Here is a 22,553-nt window from a genome sequence, read left to right as displayed (position 1 = left end):
TTTCTTTCGCCTAATCCCGAAGATGTGTACGGGATTACATAATGGGATAGGCAGTCTCGGTTTCGCGAACGGATGACAACGAAATCCATTTCCCGCAGCAGGTGGATTATAACGCTCACTCCTTTCATGTACGCCGCCCGACAATAATCGCCCATAAATGGCAACATATACCCTCTTCCATAACGCAATTTCATTTTGCAATGTATTTCATTTTTGTAGTTTTTTTTTTTCCCCTGGCCGTTGTGTTTAAAGATGGCGCATGCAGTACTTGGTTAAAAGCGGTTCAATGCCCTGTGATTTAAATAATCCATTTGTGTGCGCATTAACCACGACAACTCGAGCCGGATGCTAAGCCTGATATATTTGGCATGTCTAAGTTGAATGATGGCATGTATTATCTTCTTTTTCTTTTCATCCTCAGGTGTTTTCGTAAGTGCTTGTTCGTCGATATAGCCTGAAGGCAAAAACGGGGGGGGGGGGGGCTTGCCTCTTCCTGTAAGAAGACTGTAGTTTCAATACCAAGATTGCAAAAAGAAGGATATTGTCAAAAAGAGTCCTGTGGTTTCACAATCTGTGATAAGCTCGTTGGATTGCGGGGCAAATTTGGCTCACATATACATGTATATCTCAACGGTTTTAAGCCATGTTCATAGATTGCAAGAATATTACACACACCCTAATGGCTATCAAATGTATTTATAGGAAAAAGCAGATCCATGACAGATCAAGAAATGAAAAAGAAAAAAAAAGAAGAAGAAATGATGGCGACAACGCTCATAACAATTTAGAGGTAGAAATGATAATGACGATATAATTACGAGAATTATATTGCTCTGAAAGGGCGCCCGGTGAGCATGATACATGTAATTCAAACTATGAACATGAATTATAAGTTGAAAGGGCGAGCTATGGATTTCTACTTGAGGGCGTCTTGAAATGTAGCCTAACTTACTTTTGCTGTCGAGACGAAGTTAAAGGGAACCCTAACCCAAAGAACAATGTGGACAAACATTCATTTTTCATGAAAATTACACATTCCATCAACTTGATACTGACATAGGGGTTAGGGGTAGCAATTATTCCCCCTGATTTCTCAAAGAGGTTAGTCAAGTGCTCTGTCATTATGCTAGAAAAGTGATTTTGTGTGTGTGTGTGTGTGTGTGTGTGTGTGTGTGTGTGTGTGGAATTTTCTTGATATTTTCTTTATATTGTCCACTTAATACGTCATAGTCATACGTCATAGTAGTCTCCTCATCCAGCGGTTCCAATACCAAAACTGTACAAATTCATAACTTTTGCATCGATTGTCCGATTTTCGTCAAACTCTTACTGATGTGTTCTACTATTGTTGCTGCTTTCACTCAATCCACATTGCTCTTTGGGTTTGGGTTCCCTTTAAGATGTTGGATTTTCTCCGATCCTTTGTGTTCCGACTTCCGTCGGGTTGACTGATACGTACTCTCGTTTCCAATAATGTACACGGTTGTATGTGTCTTCTCCTACCGTTGCTCGAAACATGTCCGAAGTAGTCCGATGTTTTCTTGATATTCTTCTCTTCTCATACATCATAGGCTCTACGTGTACTATCTAAACCAGGGTGTTAACAACGAGCATCAAATTTCATCGTGATTTTATATCTTTTTTTTCGTTCAATCTCTTGCATATTTGATAATGCAAGCTCTTTTACCATTTCATTTGCAAGCTTCAACAAAGAAATCAATAAACAATGCATTTGTTTTGAAGGGATCTTTAATCTGTAAAGCATCAATAAATATATTTACATGTATAAATATACACAGGTCTGTACAAATAGCAAAAGAAAAAAAATCGAAAACTATATTTACACATTTATACATTGCAGTTGTAAAAAAAAACAAACAATGTACGAAGAGGAATTCTTCTCTTTTTTTAATGCATGTATAACATCACCACGAACACAGGAATGTTAGATATAGTACAACAACAGCCTGTCTGCCCTTTGAAAATGTTATCAAATAGAAAAAGAAGCCACTTCATTGGAAGATCATGAAACATCAACAGCAATATCTCACCACTTAACCATAGTAAAATACAAACACCTCTTGGGTTTTCTCTTTCATCATTATATATTTTTTTTCAAATGCATTTCTTCACCATAAAAGAACCACGAGGTGTTTCTGATCCACGACATGTACAAATTTGCTTCTGAATATTCTGTGTATAGCTGATTGCAAAATGGTTTTATTGCAAAGCAAAGTATCAAAAGCAGTAGCGCTCATCTCCAAATCTTCCCACTCACAAGAAATTTCATGCGGCAATGGGCTTTGCTCCGTACAACAGAGGTGAGTAAAAAAAAAAAAAAAATCTGTTATGCCAGTTATTCTTTTGCTATGATTTCTGTGGGATATCTATCACTAGGAATGCAATAAAATGACGTCATCAATGAGGTGAATATTACATTTTGTTAGTAGGAGAACGTTAAGATAGGTATATGGCAAAACGAACATTCTTTTAAGGCACACTACTTTCAAGGTACAATACTCTCATGGAAATGTATCTTTGGCATTTACGGCGGCAATTCAGGGAAACTTTTTTTTTGTCATTGTTCCTTGTAGAACCACTCAATCTTATCCACAGTCTGGTGCAGATATCGCAGACACCCTTTTGCAATCTGCAGACAAATTTCTGCATCAAGATTGTATTGCGATTGTATTATTCGTACAATTTCTTGTCTACGAGTTCTGCAATAACTTATACAAAGGCCTACCAGAGATAAGGCACATCACAGAGGCAGATCCAGAGGGGGCGCACCGGGCATGCGCCCCCTCTTTATTTATTTTTTTTAAAAACAAAAGAAATAAAAAGAAAAAATGGGGGTGGGGAGGCTCTTGCGCCCCCTTTAATTTGTAAAGGCACCTCCCCTTTAAAGAAAATCCTGGATCCGCCCCTGCATCAACACGCATAAGATTCGGACAACTAAAGTAGTCACTTCTCGAATGCGGTTCTGTACAGCGAGCACACTACCCTCTCTAGAGAAGCGATGAGTAACAATTTAGTTGTTTTTTTTTCCCCTCGATGTGGCACTGAATGGAATGTTTCGACATACATGTAACACTATTACACCTGCTACTGACGAATTGCAAACAAACAAATACCGGTATGCAAGCGTTTTGTAACAATCTATACACGTAGTAACTTTGAAAATTCTGCTCAGGAAGCGCAGAAATTGACTTCTTTAAGCAAACTTTATCTTTGTCAGAATTATTTCATAGGCCTACTCATGTACTGGGGAGGTGGTGGCACCCTATTCACGTACTGTATATGAGACTCTTCTGGGCCTCTGACTTGTGCCAAGACCGATTCGAGCAAGACTGATTGCATTTTCACTTCAAATTCATTCATATTCATGCAGCATCTGCCAATCTTATGGAAGCTTACACACGACCAGCGTGAAGAGTAAAGGCTTTTTAAAATGAAAATGGGGTAATTCGATTGAAACATACACACATGCACACACACACACATACACACACAAAGGGGAAAAATGCATATGAATGCAGAAGCACACTCGCTTTACAAAGAGTCTTTTTATACACAGATAATACTTCATGCCACATTGTCATGACTATTCTCTCCATTCGCTGGAATATAGCAAAAGAAATGTCATCTTCGTTGGGCCTTTTTTAATGTCTTGAAAGAAGACTTTACTTTAAATCAATGATGCATGCATGTAAATGTATCAGTAAGCAGGCACAATGCTCATGATCGCCGATCCTCACATCTTTCCATAATTCATATGAATGAAATGCCTTGCAGTGATGAAGAAATGAGATCTTAGTCTGTGACATCTTGACTTTTGACCTCACGACCCAATGCCTGGTGACTTCAGTCTCACATGAGAGTACACATGCATGCCACGTTTTCATTACTGTATCAAAGTTATTCTCAAACGATGGGAATAGTTTATGCATGAACAAACAGACAGACAGCCAGATGGACAGACAAACAGACAGACAGACAGACAGACAGGAAGAGGAACAGACAGCCCCTAAAACAATGTCTCAAACCACTTTAGGGCCGAGGTATGAAAGGGAACAGCAACAAACACAACAAGATGGAGAGATGTCTATGCAGCCTGATCACACGACACGCTGTAACCATAATCTGACCTGAAAGTGCATACTGCAGTAAGCCTACAGCGGTGTCGTTTGTTTGTGTTTTATCGTGTCTGGAGATGGATTTTAATTGCCCATCCGCCTGCACATCTTTGCAGATGGCACCATCCACCACGACTTCATAATATTTGACCGCCCCATCACCCCTAATGTAGCCTCCCTGGCTTGTCCTCCTCCTCCTACCTTAGAATAACGCGAGCCCCATTTCATAAAAAGTTGATTTGATAGCAACTCTTGTTGGAATGGCAATTGTCATGGTAATGACAAGAATCCAGCTTCCTGATTGGCTGTTGCTATGGGAAGTTGCCATTCCCACAAGAGTTGCTATCCTAACATCTTTTACAAAATGAGCCCTGCTGTTCACTCTGTAGTGCACTCCCCAGCCCCTGGATGCAACTTAATGTAAGGCTGGGTGAGGGAAAGGGGAGGAGGAGGGGGGGGGGGGGGGGGGGGGTCGCCTCAAACTATAGAAATAGTCGAGTGAGACTGAAGTTTGTGTCGACATGTTACGCAAGTGGATTAAAGACAGTCTTCAACAAGTCACAAAGAGTGTGTGTGTGTGTGTGGGGGGGGGGGGGACTGAATGTCATCTGCAGTGTTGGTATACGATGGTAAGGAGGGAGGGGGGGTGGAGGGATAAGATGTTTAGGTGGGGCTCAGGCTTGGGTTGAAATTGAATTTGGAGGGCATAGCATTTTTGTGGGGTTTGGGTGGGTTGAAGGCTATGAGAGGGTTGGGTTTAGGGTGGGGCTGGAGTTTGGACTGGATAGGGTGTGCGTGGGTTTCAAGCTTTGGTAGGACAGAGAGTTAGGTGTGGCTGGGGTATGGGTGGGGTTACATTTTTGGGACCTGGGTGGGGCTGGAGCTTGGGCTGGGTTGGATTGTAGTGGCTCCTGTGTTTCAGTGGAGCTGGGATTGGAGTGAGGCTGGGATTTGGGTTGGGCTGGGTTATGGTGGGGATAAGTTTGTGATGGGGAATAAATTGGGATGGAGGTATGGGCGGGGTCAAGGTGTGGGCGGGGCTTGGAGTAGCAAATGTGGCATGGATGTCCGTGCTTAGTTCCTTGATGGGGAGAACCTTGAGATGTGCTTGTTCCTCATGTCAATCTCCTCCTGCAGAACCAGAACTCTCTGCTGGAGGGTGGTCACCTGAGACTTCAGGGAGGTAATGGTGGCCTCTAACTCCTGGACACAGCATACAAAAACAAAGAGAGAAACAAATACATGTACAAGTCACAGGAAATAAACAGTAATTAAAACAACACAAACATTGATTTTTCTGTCATTTGAAATCATTCTCCAAACAGATAGAGCTTTATAATCATCTAAGCAGCAAAAAAACCCAACAAAAACAAAACAAAACAAAACAAAAAACAACACCAAAAACTCTGGTTAAAGGCATAATTTACCATTTGCAGATGAACTAAAAACCCAGCATTAGTGCTTGAAAATAGTTCTAAATTGTGAGTTAGGGATAGAAACAACCAATGTAAAAATCTGTATGAGTATAATTGATGTTAAGTATTGTAAAATATACAAAATGTGAACAATAATTATAATAAAAATGTTTTCAGACTTAACGATCTACTGTACAGTTATGGTTTAATAAGAAAAATAGTGATATCTACATAAATATTTTAGGCTTTATTACAGAAATTTTACATGGTTGGATATTTTGTGATAGAACTGACCTACACATACGCATCAAAAGTGATATCTCGAACATTTCTTAAAATCACTGCTCCCAAAGGTAAACAGGACCTTTTAAGTTATGATATGTAACAAAACAACAACAACAACAAAGATAACATAGGAAATGGCAATTTTTAAAATCAAAATTGACAAGCCAAAACTACACTTCAATTCTATATAGTTTGACTAGCTTTGGCAAAGGCCAAAGGCATTTGAACAGCGCCCTCACCTGTTGGATTGATGCTGGAAGAAGACCTCTGCTCTTTGCCTCATACTCGTGTTGAACCTGCAAGATCTAGATAATGATACCAGAGATAGAAATGCAATTTTTATTGTTTGTTTAGTGCTGATTATATGTAGGGAAAACTATACACCTCATATTGGTTTTCCATGGTCCCTCCTTAACCCGTTGAGGATGGTTTGATGTTGTTACAACACGCATTTCCCATAGACACCTGCCCGGGCATACTCGGGACTCATCCTCAACGGGTTAAAAGGATGGTATACTTTTAGTCCAGACGGGAGATTCAGATTTTAACTTTTTATGTGAGATAATTAGAAACCACTTGTGAAACATTAAAGAGCATACAATAATAAGAGGAATTCAAAGTTTATTTGATGGAAATTGGTTTTTAAAGGCATAATTTACCATTTGTAGAAGAATAAAAAATCCAGCATTAGTGCTTTAAAATAGTTCTAAAATGTGAGTTAGGGATAGAAACAACCACTGTAATAATTTGAATCCGTATAATAGATGTTAAGTATTGTTAAATACACAAAACATGAACAATAGTTATAATAAAAATGTTTCCAGACTAAACCGTATACAGTTATGGGTTAATAAGAAAAATACTGATATAAATATATATAAATTCCACAAAAAATATAGGAATTCCACAAAAATTCATTTTTCACAAAAATTACACATTCCATCAACTTGATATGGACAAATGTTAAGGGTAGCAATTATTCGCCCTGTTTTCTGAAAGCAGTTAGTCAAGTGCTCTTTCATAATGCTACTAAAGTGAAATTTTGTGGAATTTTCTTTATATCTTCTTCATATTGTTGTCCACACACGTCATAACCTCTAGTAGTCTCCTCATCCAGCGGTTCCAACACTAAAACTTTAAAAATTCATAACTTTTGCATCGATTGTCCAATTTTCCTCAAACTTTCACTGATGTGTTCTACTAATTTTACTACTTTCACTCAATCCACATTGCTCTTTGGTTTTGGGTTCCCTTTAATACACACAAGTATTACCACTTTGTAAATTGCAGCCACTATACCATGTGACTAAGAAAGGTTTCTTTAAAAAGAAAAACAAAACAAAAAGAGAAAAGAAGAAAAGAAACTGAACCTTCTCTTGGTGGTCTAATTCCTGCTGTTGTAGTCTCCTCTCCAGCTGTTTGATTCTTTGTCTCTGATCGTCCAGCTCCCTCTGCACAGCCTGAACAAGGCATGGGAAGAAAGAGTACAAGAAAATGAGAGATACTGTAGACTGATAGATAGGCACAGATAAATGGGGGATAGATACACAAATAGATAGATACTGAGATACAAAGACAAACAGACAGATAGATAGATGGAGAGATAGATAGATAGATAGATAGATAAATAGATAGATAGATAGATAGATGGATAGATAGATAGATGGATTGATAGATAGATGGATGGATGGATAGATAGATGGATTGATAGGTAGATAGAAAGATTATATAAATAGATAGACATAGATAGATAGATAAATAGATAGACAGATTATATAAATAGATATAGATAGATATATAGATAGATAGACAGACAGAATTAACGACAATAGATGGAGATAGATATAAAGGTAGCCAGATAGATAGATAGATAGATAGATGGATAGATAGATAGATAGATGGATGGATGGATAGATATATAGATAGATAGATAGATAGATAGATAGGTAAATAGATCGATTATATAAATAGATAGATATAGATAGATAAATAGATTATATAAATAGACAGATAGATATAGATAGATAGATAGACAGACAGAAATAATGACAATAGATGGAGATAGATATAAAGATAGACAGATAGATGGATAGATAGATAGAAAGATAGATAGGTAGATAAATTGATAGATGCATAGATGAATAGATAAATTTCATATGTAACAGTGAGAGATAGAAAACAAAGGTGAGCGGAAGATAGACAGACAGATAGACAAATGACTGCAAAGAAAGAAAAAAAAGACAGACAAACGAATAGACAAAGAGAGAGAGAGAGCACTTGCGAGTTAAATAGAAAGACATATAGACAAATATATGGATGCATACATTTGTACACATAGCAAATTAGAGTAATGTAGAAAACAACAGGGAGATAGACACAGATATACATTTTACACAGAAAGAGAAAGACAGTGCATGAGAGTTAGATGTATAGATAAACAGATATATAAGCTGATCAATATCAAATTGGAGACAAATAAAAAAGTGATATTATATCTATGACTTTGTGACTTGTCTAAACCATTTGGCCCGGATGTGTAAAAAGCTATATCTGCACTTAAAAAAATTATCTAGGCAAGAGGGCACTGCACTAAATTAATAAAACGTCATTCACAGAAATGCTCTGGATGCCTTGACATCAACTGATAAGCTTTTTCATATCACAAAACTATAAATAAACAAATAAATGAATGACTGAATATATATATATATATATATATATATATATATATATATATATATATATATATATATATATATATATATATATATATATATATATATATATATATATATATATATGCATACAAATCGGCATGGGTTGTTAAATCATGGGGTCAACTTCTATGAATACTTCAGTTTTATTTAGCTATTGTATGATGAGTCTGGTTCAAGGTTATTAATTTAATGAGAAATGCAAAAGTACAAAGGCTATTTTTCTTTCTGGTATCAGCTTACTTCTCACTCTCTCTCGCTCTCTCTTCCCATGTGTATCCTTGAACCCAGCTCAATCAAATAATCCCAAAGCCATATCATTTACCCACTGAGGATGGACTGATTTTGTTATTAAATGCATTTCCCACAGACACCTGCCCAAGTATTCTCAGGACTCGTCTTCAACAGGTTAATACACCCATCTCAGAACTGACCCATCTTCATATGTATTTACATCAAGATGATCTCACACGTCCTGTACTATGAAAGTACTTCTTCCTTCGTATGAAAGAGGCTGGCTCAGAGAATGGAAAGATTGTGACGTGATTGTGGCGTGTGTAATCTTTTATAGAACAAGAGTACAATGCAAGACACTATACTATAGTTCTCAGTGTGGGTGGGAGATTCAATGTACATGTATAGATATTATTGTATGCATTCTGGTAGGACAACGAATATGACATGATACTGAATTCTACATCATAGAATCGGTTTATTCCTTTGAAATTTTGCTGACATTCAGCTGGACATGCGATAAAAATCTGCATACCTTGTTGTAGGCCTCGTGTTGCCTTCTCAACAACTCTTTTTCATCTTCCAGCTTGGACACCGTCTCACTCAGTTGAAGCTCCATGTTACTCTTGGCTCTGTAAGAGTTAGGAAAAACAATGCCCTTGAGAACGGCGAGAACATGCTTGCTGAAACATCGGGACTGGGTAGGTCCTTTCCAGGGCCACACACATTACCTAGAAAGAATACGTGGTGCACCGTTAAGCCTTCTACCACCAAACATTCTCCCGCCACAATGAGCGTCTAAATAGGAGATCTGCAATATTTTTGAGGTGTCCTAATCCAAAGAGACAATAAAACCGACCAATCAACCAACCAACCAATCAATCAACCAACCAGCTAGCCAACCAATCAACCAACCAACCAACCAACCAACCAACCAACCAACCAACCAACCAACCAACCAACCAACCCCAAAACCAATCAACCACCCACCCAACCACCCAACCAACCAACCAACCAACCAACCAACCAACCAACCAACCAACCAACCAACCAACCAACCAACCAACCAACCAACCAACCAACCAACCAACCAACCAACCAACCAACCAACCAACCAACCAACCAACCAACCAACCAACCAACCAACCAACCAACCAACCAACCAACCAACCAACCAACCAACCCACCCAAAAACCCAAAAACCCAAAACCCCCAAAACCAAGCCAACAACCACACACATCCCAAGGGTGACTGACAGCATCTCATATAATGCATACCTGTCCTTTCAAATACAAAAGGCGCTCACTTTCAAATTTCTGATCACAACAATTATCGAGGTCATAACGTGTCATGGCTTTTGAGAATACAAATGAAACAAATTCAGTCAGCAACTTACACTTGCGATTCTTCCCTCAGTCTTTCAATTGTGAGCTGGTGTTCCTTGATCGTCTGTTGAATGGAGACAGAGAACGAAAATACGTGGCACTGAGATAGATTGAAATACTAACGAACGATCAATGACGAACAACAGTAACAAACAAAAAACAGTACAGAATGGGGCAAACACTACATATAAATGTCAGCAGGCTGTCATTTTTATGTCAGTACTTGAAATGAGACTACAGTGTATGCCTGTTATAACGGAAACGGTTGAAAACGAAACTCTCTTTGAAACAAAGCAAAAATTCAGGTCCAAAATGTAATAATAATAATAATAATAATAATTGCATTTATATGGCGCTTCATACTGACGTTTCTAAGCGCACTTTGCTACTCATACAAATAGATTAGAAAACACAATAACATTAACAAAATCAGCATTAACAGTCCAAAAGAAGAAGAAAGAAAAGAAAAGAAAAAAAAATACATGTGATACAATGGTACAATAATTGATAACTGTGTGCGCCTCCAGGAGAAAAAAAAAAAAAAAAAAAAATTACAACTGATTAAACAGGTGAGTTTTAAGAAGAATTTTAAATGATTCGACAGATGAGGCATTCTGAATATACAGAGGGAGTTAATTCCAAAGAGTGGGAGCAATGGAAGAGAAGGCTCGGTCACCATAACGGGTTTTTGTACGTGGGCCATGAAGTAATTGGAGAGAGGAAGATGAACGGAGGGGTCTGGCAGAAGAGGAGGAGCGGAGAGAGACTAGGTTTTGAAGATATATGGGTGCAAGATTACGTGTGATTTTGTACGTCAGAAGTAGGATTTTGAAAGTAATACGGGAATGGACTGGAAGCCAATGTAGTGAGCGGAGAACAGGAGATATATGGTCATGTCTCCTACTAAGGGAGACTAATCTAGCGGCTGAATTTTGGATACGTTGGAGAGGGGATATGTGAGAAAGAGGGAGGCCGGCAAGGAGGGAGTTGCAGTAGTCCAGATAGGAGGAGACGAAGGCATGGACGAGCCGCTCAGCTGATGATTGATCAAGCAGACGCCTGATCTTCCCTATTTTGAAAATACCCCATGATGCAGACTTACAAATGTTTGTGATATGGTGTTTAAGAGTTAAGTGTTGTCCAAAGTAAAGCCAAGGTCTCTAACACAGTCAGAGACCTTAATAATCCCATCCCGAGTAGTTAGATCTGGTAGAGGAACTGTGCTCCTAAACTGTGATGAGAAATGGATGAGTTCAGACTTGTCTTCGTTCAGACGGAGTCTGTTGGCAGTGGACCAGGCTTTGATGTCGTTGAGACATTCTCTCAGTGAATTAACAGCAGCAATCCTATCGCCAGGTGACATAATTATGTAAATTTGAGTGTCGTCAGCATACATAGCATAGTTGACTCCATGATGACAATTGATGATTCTGGTGAGTGGACCTGTATAGAGGAGAAAAAGAAGGGGGCCGGCAACGGATCCTTGCGGAACTCCGCAGCTGATAGGACTAGGACGTGAACACATCCCATTAATTATCACCCTCTGTGTGCGATCTTGAAGATATGACTTGATCCATTGGATGGCAGTGCCTGTGATGGAGTAGTCATTACTAAGTCGTTTTAGTAACAACGTGTGGTCGAGCGTGTCAAACGCAGCCGAATAGTCAAGAAGAAGAAGAGCAGCCTCATTGCCCTTGTCGACAGCAAGAAGGAGATCGTTGAGCACTTTCAACAAGGCAGTTTCTGTTGAGTGGAGGTTGCGGTATGCTGACTGGTTTGTAGGAAGCAGATGATTACTGTCAACATAAGACATTAACTGTGTAGACACAATCCTTTCAAGAAGCTTACTCACAAATGGCAGATTGGCAATTGGTCGGTAATTGCTCAGGACATCGGGATCTAGGTTCGGTTTCTTCAACAGAGGGGAAACAAGAGATGTCTTGAAAGGTATTGGAACTATACCCGATGACAATGATGTGTTAATGATGTTTTTAAGAACCGGAAGCAGCTCATCAAGGCACTCTTTGAGCAGCCAAGTTGGAAGAGGGTCCAGAGTGCAAGATTTTGGTGGAGATAGCATGATGAGACGTTCATCAGTGACCGGATTAAACTCGCTCAGGTTGCAGTTCAAAGAGTTCTCAGGAGCCTGGACGGATAACTCCAAATGGTTCACGTCAGATACAAAGGAAGACACAATATCATCGATTTTCTTCATGAAGAACATACTGAACCTGTGCGCCAGTTCTGAATCAGATGAGTGTTCAGGATAAATAGAAGAGTCAGAAGGGGTGGACAGTTTCTTCACGAAGTTGAATAGTCGTTTAGAGTCAGCATTCGCGATCTCTTTGTATCGCCTATATAACTTTATATACTTCATTGTTCAGCTACAAAGAAATTTTGATATAACGAAAGAAAAGTGCCCATCCGTAGGACTTCGTTTTAATGGGAGCCACCTGCACACAGCATTCCATATTTTGTGTGCTTTACATTTGTACATGAGAACCACAAATTGAGCTGAATGAATTGGAAATAATACCTTTGCTTCCTAACATTAACTAGACCCAGCATTCATCCCTCTGACTTTTAAGACAACACACACACACCCACCCACATACACACAAACACACACTCACATATACATACAAACACAGACATCATATTCATGTCCTACTGAAAAGCACAGCTACAATCTTAAGGCCGTGTCACACCAGCCTTGCGTGCGACTTGCAAAGAACATTTTTGACTACCCTGAGGTCCCCGTAGATGATCCGCACATGACAGTACCTAGCATGTATCTCAAAAGTAGTCGCCCGGAGGTGCGCACGCATATTTTTTTACCCGCAACCGCCTTTAGGCCCTGTCACACCTTTCCGGGCAAGCTACTCGGGCTTGTTACGTGTAGGGATTTACTAGCATACCGGACATTCCTGAGGGCGGAAAAGGATTTGAGCGAGTCAGCGCATGTGTTTTACTTGCTGGACGTGTTATACTTGTGAGTATACTGTGTGACCTTTGTACCAGTCGCGTGGGGGCTGACAACTCAGTGAAGAAATTCCTCTAATGGAATGGCTGAAATCCCACAGAATTTCATTATCTTGGCTGCATACGGGACTGCGAATTACCTGCGTGGGAATTGCCTGGGAAGTACTGCCGCTAAGGGTCTCCTACTGGCGTTCTGCGTGGACCTCTACGGGCATTCCCGCGACTCACCCGGAAAAAGTTTTGGACATGCTCAAAACTTGGCTGCGGTTAAATCAGACTTGCGTGAGCACCTCCGGGCAACTACGCGCTAGATACTGTCAGGTGCGGACCAACTGCGGAGAGCTCCGGGGAGTAAATTTGTTTCCCCGCAAGTCAAGCCGCAGAAGTTCCCCCGTATGGTATGACAAGGCATGAATGAAAATTGCAAACATTCTTGTTCGCCCGCTGAAAATCTTCTGCGTGCTGGAAACTACCTCCTCGCCACAAGCCCGCGTAGTGGTGTGACACGGCCTTAAAGATGACCACATCAATGATGAGAATTCTACAACACTGGGTTCAGTAACATGTTGTTCACAATAGATGGCACACAAGAAATACTGGATTGCCAGACAGCAGCCTAAGGGAGAATTCTTGTAATTTGGTAAAAATGGTGATGGGCAAATTTAGGCGCTTTTGGTAGGGAAGAGTCTGCCTACAGTGCAATATTGTCTAAACATAAGCTGGAAACAAGAGAATCTCCATGCATTTTGATCTGCAACAGACCTAAACAACCACACTATACATATTGGAAAAATTCACAAAGGTGGTTTCACCCTAGTCCATGGACTATGACAATTCAAAATGCACAAATTTTCTGTGACACATCATGTATGCACATCATGTATGCAATGATTTGTTTCAGTATATGGACGAAACACAAACCAAAGACTTGATTGAAACTATCCTTTCTGAATTTGGATGATTGAGACTATGTGATGTGAATCCAACTTACCCCCGAAGCTTGGTCAAGCCTGTTTGAATAGTCCCTCTCAATGTCTTTCAAGCGGTCGTTTGTCTGAAAAAAAAAAAAAAGATCGGAGAATCATTATTGGAATGCTATTCTGTAATGTCTCCAAAAATGCCGACACACAACATTCCTACATGCATGCGTACATACTGTACATGTATACACGTAGAACACCTATCTATCATATACTACATGGTTTCTACACTGGACAATATGATAAGTCAGCAATAGATTTAGAGATTCAAAAACAAATCAGAATATTTGATCTGCTTATATAAACAAATCAATATCACCTTTTGCTACAGACATGTATATCACATTCATCGGTCATCATGTGAAACATAGGCTTTTAGAGTTCATTTTCCCCCTGAGACACATTACACCCTCATAATTTTTTTTATTAGTAAATTAAACTTGTCCACTCTTTAAGGCACAACATGAACGATTCACATTCAAAATACTAGCAGATCAAGAGCTGCTCCTCAATATTACAGCAGATTAAATCATGAAGTATGAACAGTGCTACCTCTCAAGTGTTAGCATAAGCATGTCATACAGTCAGACGAAACACCCCCACAGAGTTCAGTTCACACACACCCGCAATGCTCACCTGCTTTAATGCTTGATCCATCTGAACGCTGTGCTCTTTCTGCAGAGATATCCTGTACTGGTCCATCTCCGATCTCAGCTGCCTTACCTACATGGTATACGGAAAAAAAAAATACCCACAAAACATAAAGACTGCCCTGAATACCACCTACTTGGAACAGCTTTCTCCATTCTTCATAACCACACTGAAAGTGACCGTAATAAAAAAACCAAACCAACAACAGCAGATATAACAGGTACTTTCTCATTCCACAGTAAGATGATGTGATGAGACACATTCAGTTATCATTTGTTTTTTTCATTAATATATTATGGTATGGTATGGTATGGTTTATTAAATGAAATGTTCTCGCAGCCAAAAGGCTGAATTGCAACATTTGTTCACACAATACATGGTTGATTGAAAAAAGAAAGTATTTACAATTTTCAAATCATTCATCACTATTTAAAAAATAACAATTAACATCATTTACAACATTATTCATTATAAAATATATTACATTCACTACATTCAACACACTGTACGTGACGAATAAACATAAACTGATCAAAAGGGACCCATGCGGTTACTTCCTTTTCTTACATTGTATTCACATCTTTCCCCTCCCTCTCTCTCACAAACACACACGCACGCGCAAACACAGGTACACTCATAAACACATACACACAATCATCTCTTCATCACATCCAATAAGTGACTCTCACACACATAAACACATACAGACACTACAAATTCTCATTCTCCCACCACACGGCATTACTGATTATATGTGTACATTCGTCACACTTAAACTGTGTTTTGATCACACAATGTTTACAAACAGTCAAATGTACAATGTAATGAATGTCTACAAATATTGATGAAAGGACAACAAAATTATAGATTCTGCATCATAAGATAATCTGATGCAGTGTGATATCATAAAATATGCCTAATATACAATGTACTCTCATATACTCTCATAATATATCTCCGGGAATTAAAAACAGTATCAAATGAACAACTTCAAATTATCAACAGTTACCACTGAAAAAAAAAATGGCTGCGCAAACCTGTTGAAAGGTTGTATGTTCTCCAAGTAAGGTAATATTGGTTGGATATTACTTAGCACAAAGAAAATTGTGGCTGGCGGGGTAAGTGAAAAGGAAAAGAAGAAAACATTACCAATAAAAATGTATACGTATATTATAAAATTACAAAAATAGTAATATATTGGTCATTCTCAACATAACAAGAATATTGCACTGCTGTAAATCTTCCAAGTATTGTAAGTATTCTCTATCAAAGAGTCTCACAATGTTACAGGCGGTACAGAAAGAGAGGAGGGGAGAGGGGTGGGAAAGCAAGAAAGAGAGATGGGGAGAGAAATAAAGAGAAAGAGGAAGAGACAGAGTTGTGTGTTTTCCAAGTAAACTGATATTCGTAGAATATTGCTATAAAAAAAAAAAATTGTGGCTGCCAGGGGAAGTAAAAAGAGAGGAAAAAAAAAACATTTTCAGTAAAAATGTATACATATACTGTAAAATTACAAAAATAATTATATATTAGTCATTCTCAACATATCAAAAATATTGCATTGGTATAAATCTTCCAGGTAATGTAAGTATATAATTCTCTATCAAAGAGTCTCACAATGTTGCAGGCGGTAGAGAAGGAGAGGAGGGGAGAGGGGTGGGAAAGCAAGAAAGAGAGAGGGGGAAAGAGAAGGAAGGAGAAAGAGGAAGAGATAGGGGTGAGGGGGGGGGGGGAGAGAGATAGAGAGAGATGGAAAGGAAGAGTACACCGCAATACTTTGTGTGTAGTGCTTATAAGAGAAAATACATGAACGTTAAACTGTTGACCTTGCCGGACCGCACCCATATTCAACATTATTCAAACTTATCCGGCATCATATCTGGTATGAGTTTGATGATCATGATAACCTTTGTTATTGATTCACATAAATCGTGCATTGATCATTCTCACAAAGTAAGGCATCGCACTGTTTTTCAGTCTTTCAGTTCTACATCTGTATTCCCTCAATCTCTCACTGCGCCTAAGGCGTCTTTTAGAGCTCTGCATCTCAGGAAACCAGTCTCTGAAGTGTTTGAAGAGAGGCAGAGCGAAATTCAAGCATAGATCCTCACGTCGTTGGTACAGGGTTGTGAGTCCGCTTTGCTGCAGAGCAGAATCATAGTTCAGGTATCTATCTCCCAGGATGATTCGGAGTGCTCTTTTCTGTACCCGCTCAAGTTCTGCACTCTGCTGGGCGGTGATGGAAGAATGCCAGACAGGTACACAGTACTCCAACAAGGGGCGAACATAGCATGTGTAGATGGTCATGAGATCCTCGGTGGAGGCACGGAAACGTTTTAGCGTGCGGATGACGTAGAACTTTCGAGAGGCTCTCTTGGTGATGTCTTGGATGTGACTCTGCCATCGGAGGTCCCTCTGAAGTATCACACCAAGTTGCTTAAGCTCCTCGACCTCTTCCAGAGTGGCATCGTTCAGCTTAAACTCCGATGGTGTTGGTGGTAGCACGTCTCGTGTAAATGAGATACGCATTGCTTTACACTAATAGATGGGTTTACACTGAGGCTATTAACAGAACACCAATCTTGGAACTCGTTCAGGACACCCTGCATGGCGCTTTCCTCGTTCACGCGAAGGCTCTCAACAAATGTCAGGTCGTCGACGTATTTCCACCTACCGACAGACGGGGTAGACAAGAGAGCGTCGTTGATGATAGCGAGGAAGATGAGCGGCCCTAGTCTTGTCCCTTGCGGTACACCTCCAGAAGGAGTCAATGGTGCGGATAGGGCACCATTGTATCTGGTCATCTGCCGTCTTCCGTCAAGGAAACTGCTAATCCAAGGGATGAGTGATGGACGGGCACCCATGACGTACAGTTTGTTTAATGCGATGTTATGATTGATGAGGTCGAACGCTTTCGAAAAGTCTGTAACTACCAAGGTGGAGATAGTTTTCAGTTTATCCGCATGACTGTACAGCTGATGTAGGAGGTGCACTAGATAGTGATATTACATATATGTATACATCATTTTTCATGACTACTTTGAGCTATCCTCATAGTTCCGGTATGAGCGACACTACTGTCATTGCATATCTCATCACATCAACCTTGTTCTACAAATATTGCTGCATTCATGCAATCCACACATATGGTAAGGTGAACTTGTCTATTAAATCATGCACCTGGCAGCTAACACGTTTCTCTGAGCATCTTGTCTCTGTTCAACTCTTCATCCCTCCATAAGAACCCCCTTCCATCTCATTTTCTTCCACCAAAGACTGACCTCCGTCTCATGTTCCCTCTGTACCTTCTATCTCTCCCATCTCCACTCTATTCTCTCTCACTCTATCACTCTTACATGACTCACAATACAATCCCTACAAATCCCCTTCACCTCATTTTCTTCCACCAAAGACTGACCTCCATCTTATGTTCCCTCTGTACCTCCTGTCTGTTCTGGTTCCATGACATTTGTTCCTGCAATAAATGCTCCCATGAAATATCTGCATGCTAAGTCAAACATAAACCTAACCATAATCCTCACATGAAACTAAACCTAAGACCCTGTCACAATCCTAACCCTACGTCCTCGGGAAAATAAGACTGTAGCAACTGTTGCACAAGCAAATGTTGAGTCACCCTCTCTACTATCGCCACTTTATTCTCCATCTTTCTCTAATAGAATCCATACAAGCCCCCCTCCACCTCATTTTCTTCCACCAAAGACTGACCTCCATCCAATGATTCCTCTGTACCTTCTGTCTCTCTTATATCTCACATAAAATAATCTTTAGTGAAAATTGAGCAAAGAAAATGGGATGCCATTAGGATGGAATCCCATTTTCTTTGCTCAATTTTCCACTAATAAATCATATTCATTTCTGGTCAGTTTTTCTGTTTGCATTTGTGTAATGCAATCTGTACGGATCTCCTTCCACCCCATTTTCATCCACCAAAGACTGACCTCTGTCTCGTGCTCCCTTTGCACCTTCTGTCTCTCCTCCTCCCGGAGTAGACCCAGTTCTACCAGCTGCTGCTTCCTCAGCGAGTCTCCCTGCAGAATCTCCTCCTTCACCTCCCTCAGCTGACGCTCCAGCTCAGAGATGGTCTGATGGTGGGGGGAGGAATATCAAAGGGTAATGCTACGTTTACGCCATGTTCCCGGCGGCCACGGCAATCACGTTTCAGGCCAACGGGGACAAAATGGGATGGATACCAGACAACGCATGGGGACGGGATGTGCAAACATGACAAAAAGTGATTGCTGTGGATGCCATGTCAGACTTCTAGACTGACAAAAATTTGTCACGGCAGTCACAGTGCTAGTGAGAAACCCTGCAGGCCCATTGTAAAAAAGGGAAAATGGAACATGTAAATTAGATTTTTTTTTTCTGTCAAGCACACATTCCCCGACTTGTTGCTGACGTAAAAGAACGGGCATGTTAGGGGTAATATTATTTCCCTGCTTTCTTAAAGAGGTAAATCAAGTGGTCTTTCAGTATGCTAGGAAAGTGAAAATATGTTGAATTTTTCTTTGTAGCATTGTCCATATGTGATGTCACAAAGGGTTGTAGTCTTCTCATTAAGCGATGGCTGCACCAAAGCTTTAAAAATTGATAAATTTTTAGTGGATTGTCAAATTTTCCTCACACTTTGCTGATGTGTTCTGCTAATATTCCTGCATTTCCTAAATTCACATATACAGTTAACAACAAAATTATTCATACCCCTGAGAAATTATTAGTTTTGAGCAGATTTCTTACAAGTGAAGGATGGAGTGATGGTGATTGGGTGTTAACTTTTTATACTTATTTGTCCTCTATAAATTGACATTAATTCCAGTTTCACCTCATTTGCATAACAATAGAAATGTTGAGATATAACACCCAATCACCATCGCTCCATCCTTTACTTGCAAAAAATCTGCTCTAAACTAAAATTTTCCCAGGGGTATGAATAATTTTGTTGTTAACTGTATGTAAGAGGGTTGCATTCTCCTTTAATGTTCTGTAACCCAAGAATGTGGTCAGGGGTGTAAAGACGCCCTCCCCACCACACCAAACACCCCCTTCCTCCTCACCCCAGCATCCCTCTTCTGCTGCTCCTGGGCGCGCCCCTCCACCAGCTGCAGCCGCTGCTCCAGGCCCTCCCTGGTGGACACCAGGAGGGCCTCCTGCTCCTCCCCCACCCGCTCCTTCTCCTCCTGGCACTGCTCCAGCAGGCTCGCCCGCTCCCGCTGGTGGCTCAGCTCCAGCTCAGAGATCTGCATCGGACGACAATGTGGCACATTTTGTTGGACTACTGAGGTGAGGATCTTCGCATCCTTGATCTGCAGCATTGATACCCACAAGACATTTCCTTTCTATTTTTTCCTCACTGCAGTTCAAAATATAGGGTGAAAATACCATATTGCCGCAATACTGCATTATTCGTACTAGGACGCCCACTAATCAAGTGTAATTCAGCACTTGGGGAAACATTGCGCAGGGCACTTTGTAGAGTAAATCACACTCCCGCCCCCAAACTCGGAGTATGATATGCTCTAATGCAAGAGTTTAGCCATATCCAGTTATTTTGTGTACACAGTTTACTAGTTTCACTCTCTGCAATATTGCAATATTTTTCAGAGGGTGTAATCCACGCCAAAGGCACAAAATGCCACAAAACAGGATGAAGCAAATATTACATTAATTGGGTGACAGCTGTTCATTTATGCTGTTATCACAGGAACATGTTTGCAAAACTGCCCCAAATGTTGCACTTTTTTTTGGTGGATACTCGCTGTGCATGCACAGAGTTTATGAAATTCATTTATTATTCTTATTCGCCCCTATGCAGTTCTCTGTGTCTTATATTGTAATGAAAGTTTGTCTTTCTCTTTGTTTTTTTTTTAATCATATGGTCTACATAGATATCCACGCTTCATATTTCCTCCCTACACATGATTTTTTTCGGCAACCTATGACTAAACAAGCTTGCTTTTACAAAGACCCCATCATATTTCTTGTACTTTGAATATAGTCCAATACTAGTTTTAAACAGACTTTTGTGTACATTTCCATATTGAGCCAGTTGCACATTCATGTGATGGTTTCCCCTAATTTGTACGTTATTATTTTTGTATTGTATACCATGGTACTTGTATTTTTTTATGTGTCACTTTCTTCAAAAATATGAAAACAAGATTTGCAACGGACAGCCCTACCGCCCGACCGACCACATGCTGATTCCTATATATCCCCTTATACGCTTTGTGTATGCGGGGGAATAATAAATTGAAATTGAAAGAAAACAATCCAACCTGTCGCTGGTGGGCCCTGCGCTCCTCTTCTCTTTGCTTGGTAAACTCTTCCAACTGCCTCTCTCTCAGCTCCTTGGAGGTCGCTAGGTCAGCTTCCACCTTGGCCATCTTATGAGACACATGAGAGAAGGAGAACACTTCACTTTAGCAGAGCTATCGTTGTCACAGAACTTACATTACGGAGCTTTAGATTTGCGGCGAGGACGTTTGAGACAACGCTTGAGCTGGACGTTCTCCTCTTCCCTGCGTCGTGTTGAAAAGTAGCTTTAGATTACGCTGAGACACAACCTATAAAAAAAATAAAATGCCGCCCCCATATGATTGGTGCATGAAGTAGCTCTCTATGTCATGCATCGAGTGGACGTAAAAGTAGCACAGAACGCATAGCAAAAAAACCCAGACGACGCAAGCTATGAATAGATCGACTTGATGCGCGTTTTAGCGCATGCTCAGAATAGGTATTTTTTCCCTCTGAACGTCTCCGTCGCGAAAATCTACAGCTCCCTATTGTATGCGAACAGAGCATTTACTGTGACAGAACTGTCAATGAGTCCAGAACCTTCTATTTAGAAGAATTTCCATTGAAATGGCCGTAGACACTTCCTTCAAAGACAGCTTTCACTGCAACCAGATTTTCATAACGGAACTTTCTCAAAAATAGAACTATCATCATAATTCAAGACTTTTAATGTAACAGAACTTTCAATGTAACAGACCTGTGACTGTAACAAAACTTTAATTGTGACAAGGCATACACTGAAAAAAGAACTGTCCTAATTCTTTCTCAACTCTCATCAATACAAACAAGTTGGTAAAAAGATGATTCAAGAACCCTACTGTCTCTGCCATAGCACAGAAAATTATTAAACAGATGGTTTTTACCTTTTTCTTCCTTACCGCAGAGTCATCTCAATTTTGGGGAAAGAAGGTTAGAGGCTATTATTTCTCCCTTTTCAGAATGTCAAAATTTGGTAGTAAATGCCAAGTGCTCCGGGGACAAGTCTCATTCCCACAGAGGCACGGAGATGGCAGGCACACACCTACCTGGGTCTTCATCTCATCAAACATCCTGCCAGAGTTGTGCTCCACCTGGGTCTTGAACTCCTCCAGCGCCCTTTCAGCCTGCTGGGCCTGCAACCTCTGGACCTCCTTCAGTCTCTTCAGCTGTTCCTCTTTGTCTCTTCATGGTGAGAGAAACAAGATTGTTGTTGTTGTTTTTTTATCAGATGCAACATCAAAATGACATCTCACCAATGTATCAACAATTCAAAGTCCCTTAATCATGCATACTCTACTACTAACATTTAGAGTACCTCAGTTTATATAAACATACACACATTTACACAAACAATAGATTAATACAGTGGCTACAATCATACATACACACACACATACAAACATACAGACATACAACATATATGCATACATACATACATACATATACCTATATATACCTACATATATCAATGCAA

General features: G+C 40.1%; 1 protein-coding gene across 1 annotated transcript in view; it reads right to left on the bottom strand.

Annotated features, from left to right (window-relative positions):
- Positions 1-5,210: 5,210 nt before the first annotated feature.
- The window catches only part of LOC139740957 (centrosomal protein of 112 kDa-like), a 45,568-nt gene continuing 28,225 nt past the window's right edge, over positions 5,211-22,553 (bottom strand). The window contains exons 17-27 of the mRNA XM_071651544.1: positions 22,126-22,261; positions 21,082-21,189; positions 19,861-20,043; positions 18,745-18,888; positions 14,768-14,854; positions 14,143-14,205; positions 10,181-10,233; positions 9,320-9,416; positions 7,207-7,296; positions 6,076-6,141; positions 5,211-5,339 (exon numbers count right to left, since the gene is read on the bottom strand). Coding sequence (XP_071507645.1) covers positions 5,211-5,339; positions 6,076-6,141; positions 7,207-7,296; positions 9,320-9,416; positions 10,181-10,233; positions 14,143-14,205; positions 14,768-14,854; positions 18,745-18,888; positions 19,861-20,043; positions 21,082-21,189; positions 22,126-22,261 — 1,156 coding nt within the window. The remainder of the gene's footprint in view (positions 5,340-6,075; positions 6,142-7,206; positions 7,297-9,319; positions 9,417-10,180; positions 10,234-14,142; positions 14,206-14,767; positions 14,855-18,744; positions 18,889-19,860; positions 20,044-21,081; positions 21,190-22,125; positions 22,262-22,553) is intronic.

This window comes from Diadema antillarum, unplaced genomic scaffold (genome assembly GCF_040938485.1).
Source record: "Diadema antillarum isolate AM-2024a unplaced genomic scaffold, OU_Dant_1.0 seq00000891_RagTag, whole genome shotgun sequence".
Taxonomy (NCBI): domain Eukaryota; kingdom Metazoa; phylum Echinodermata; class Echinoidea; order Diadematoida; family Diadematidae; genus Diadema; species Diadema antillarum.
The sequence above is the reverse complement of the archived record's forward strand: the minus strand, read 5'-3'. Positions and strand labels throughout refer to the sequence as shown.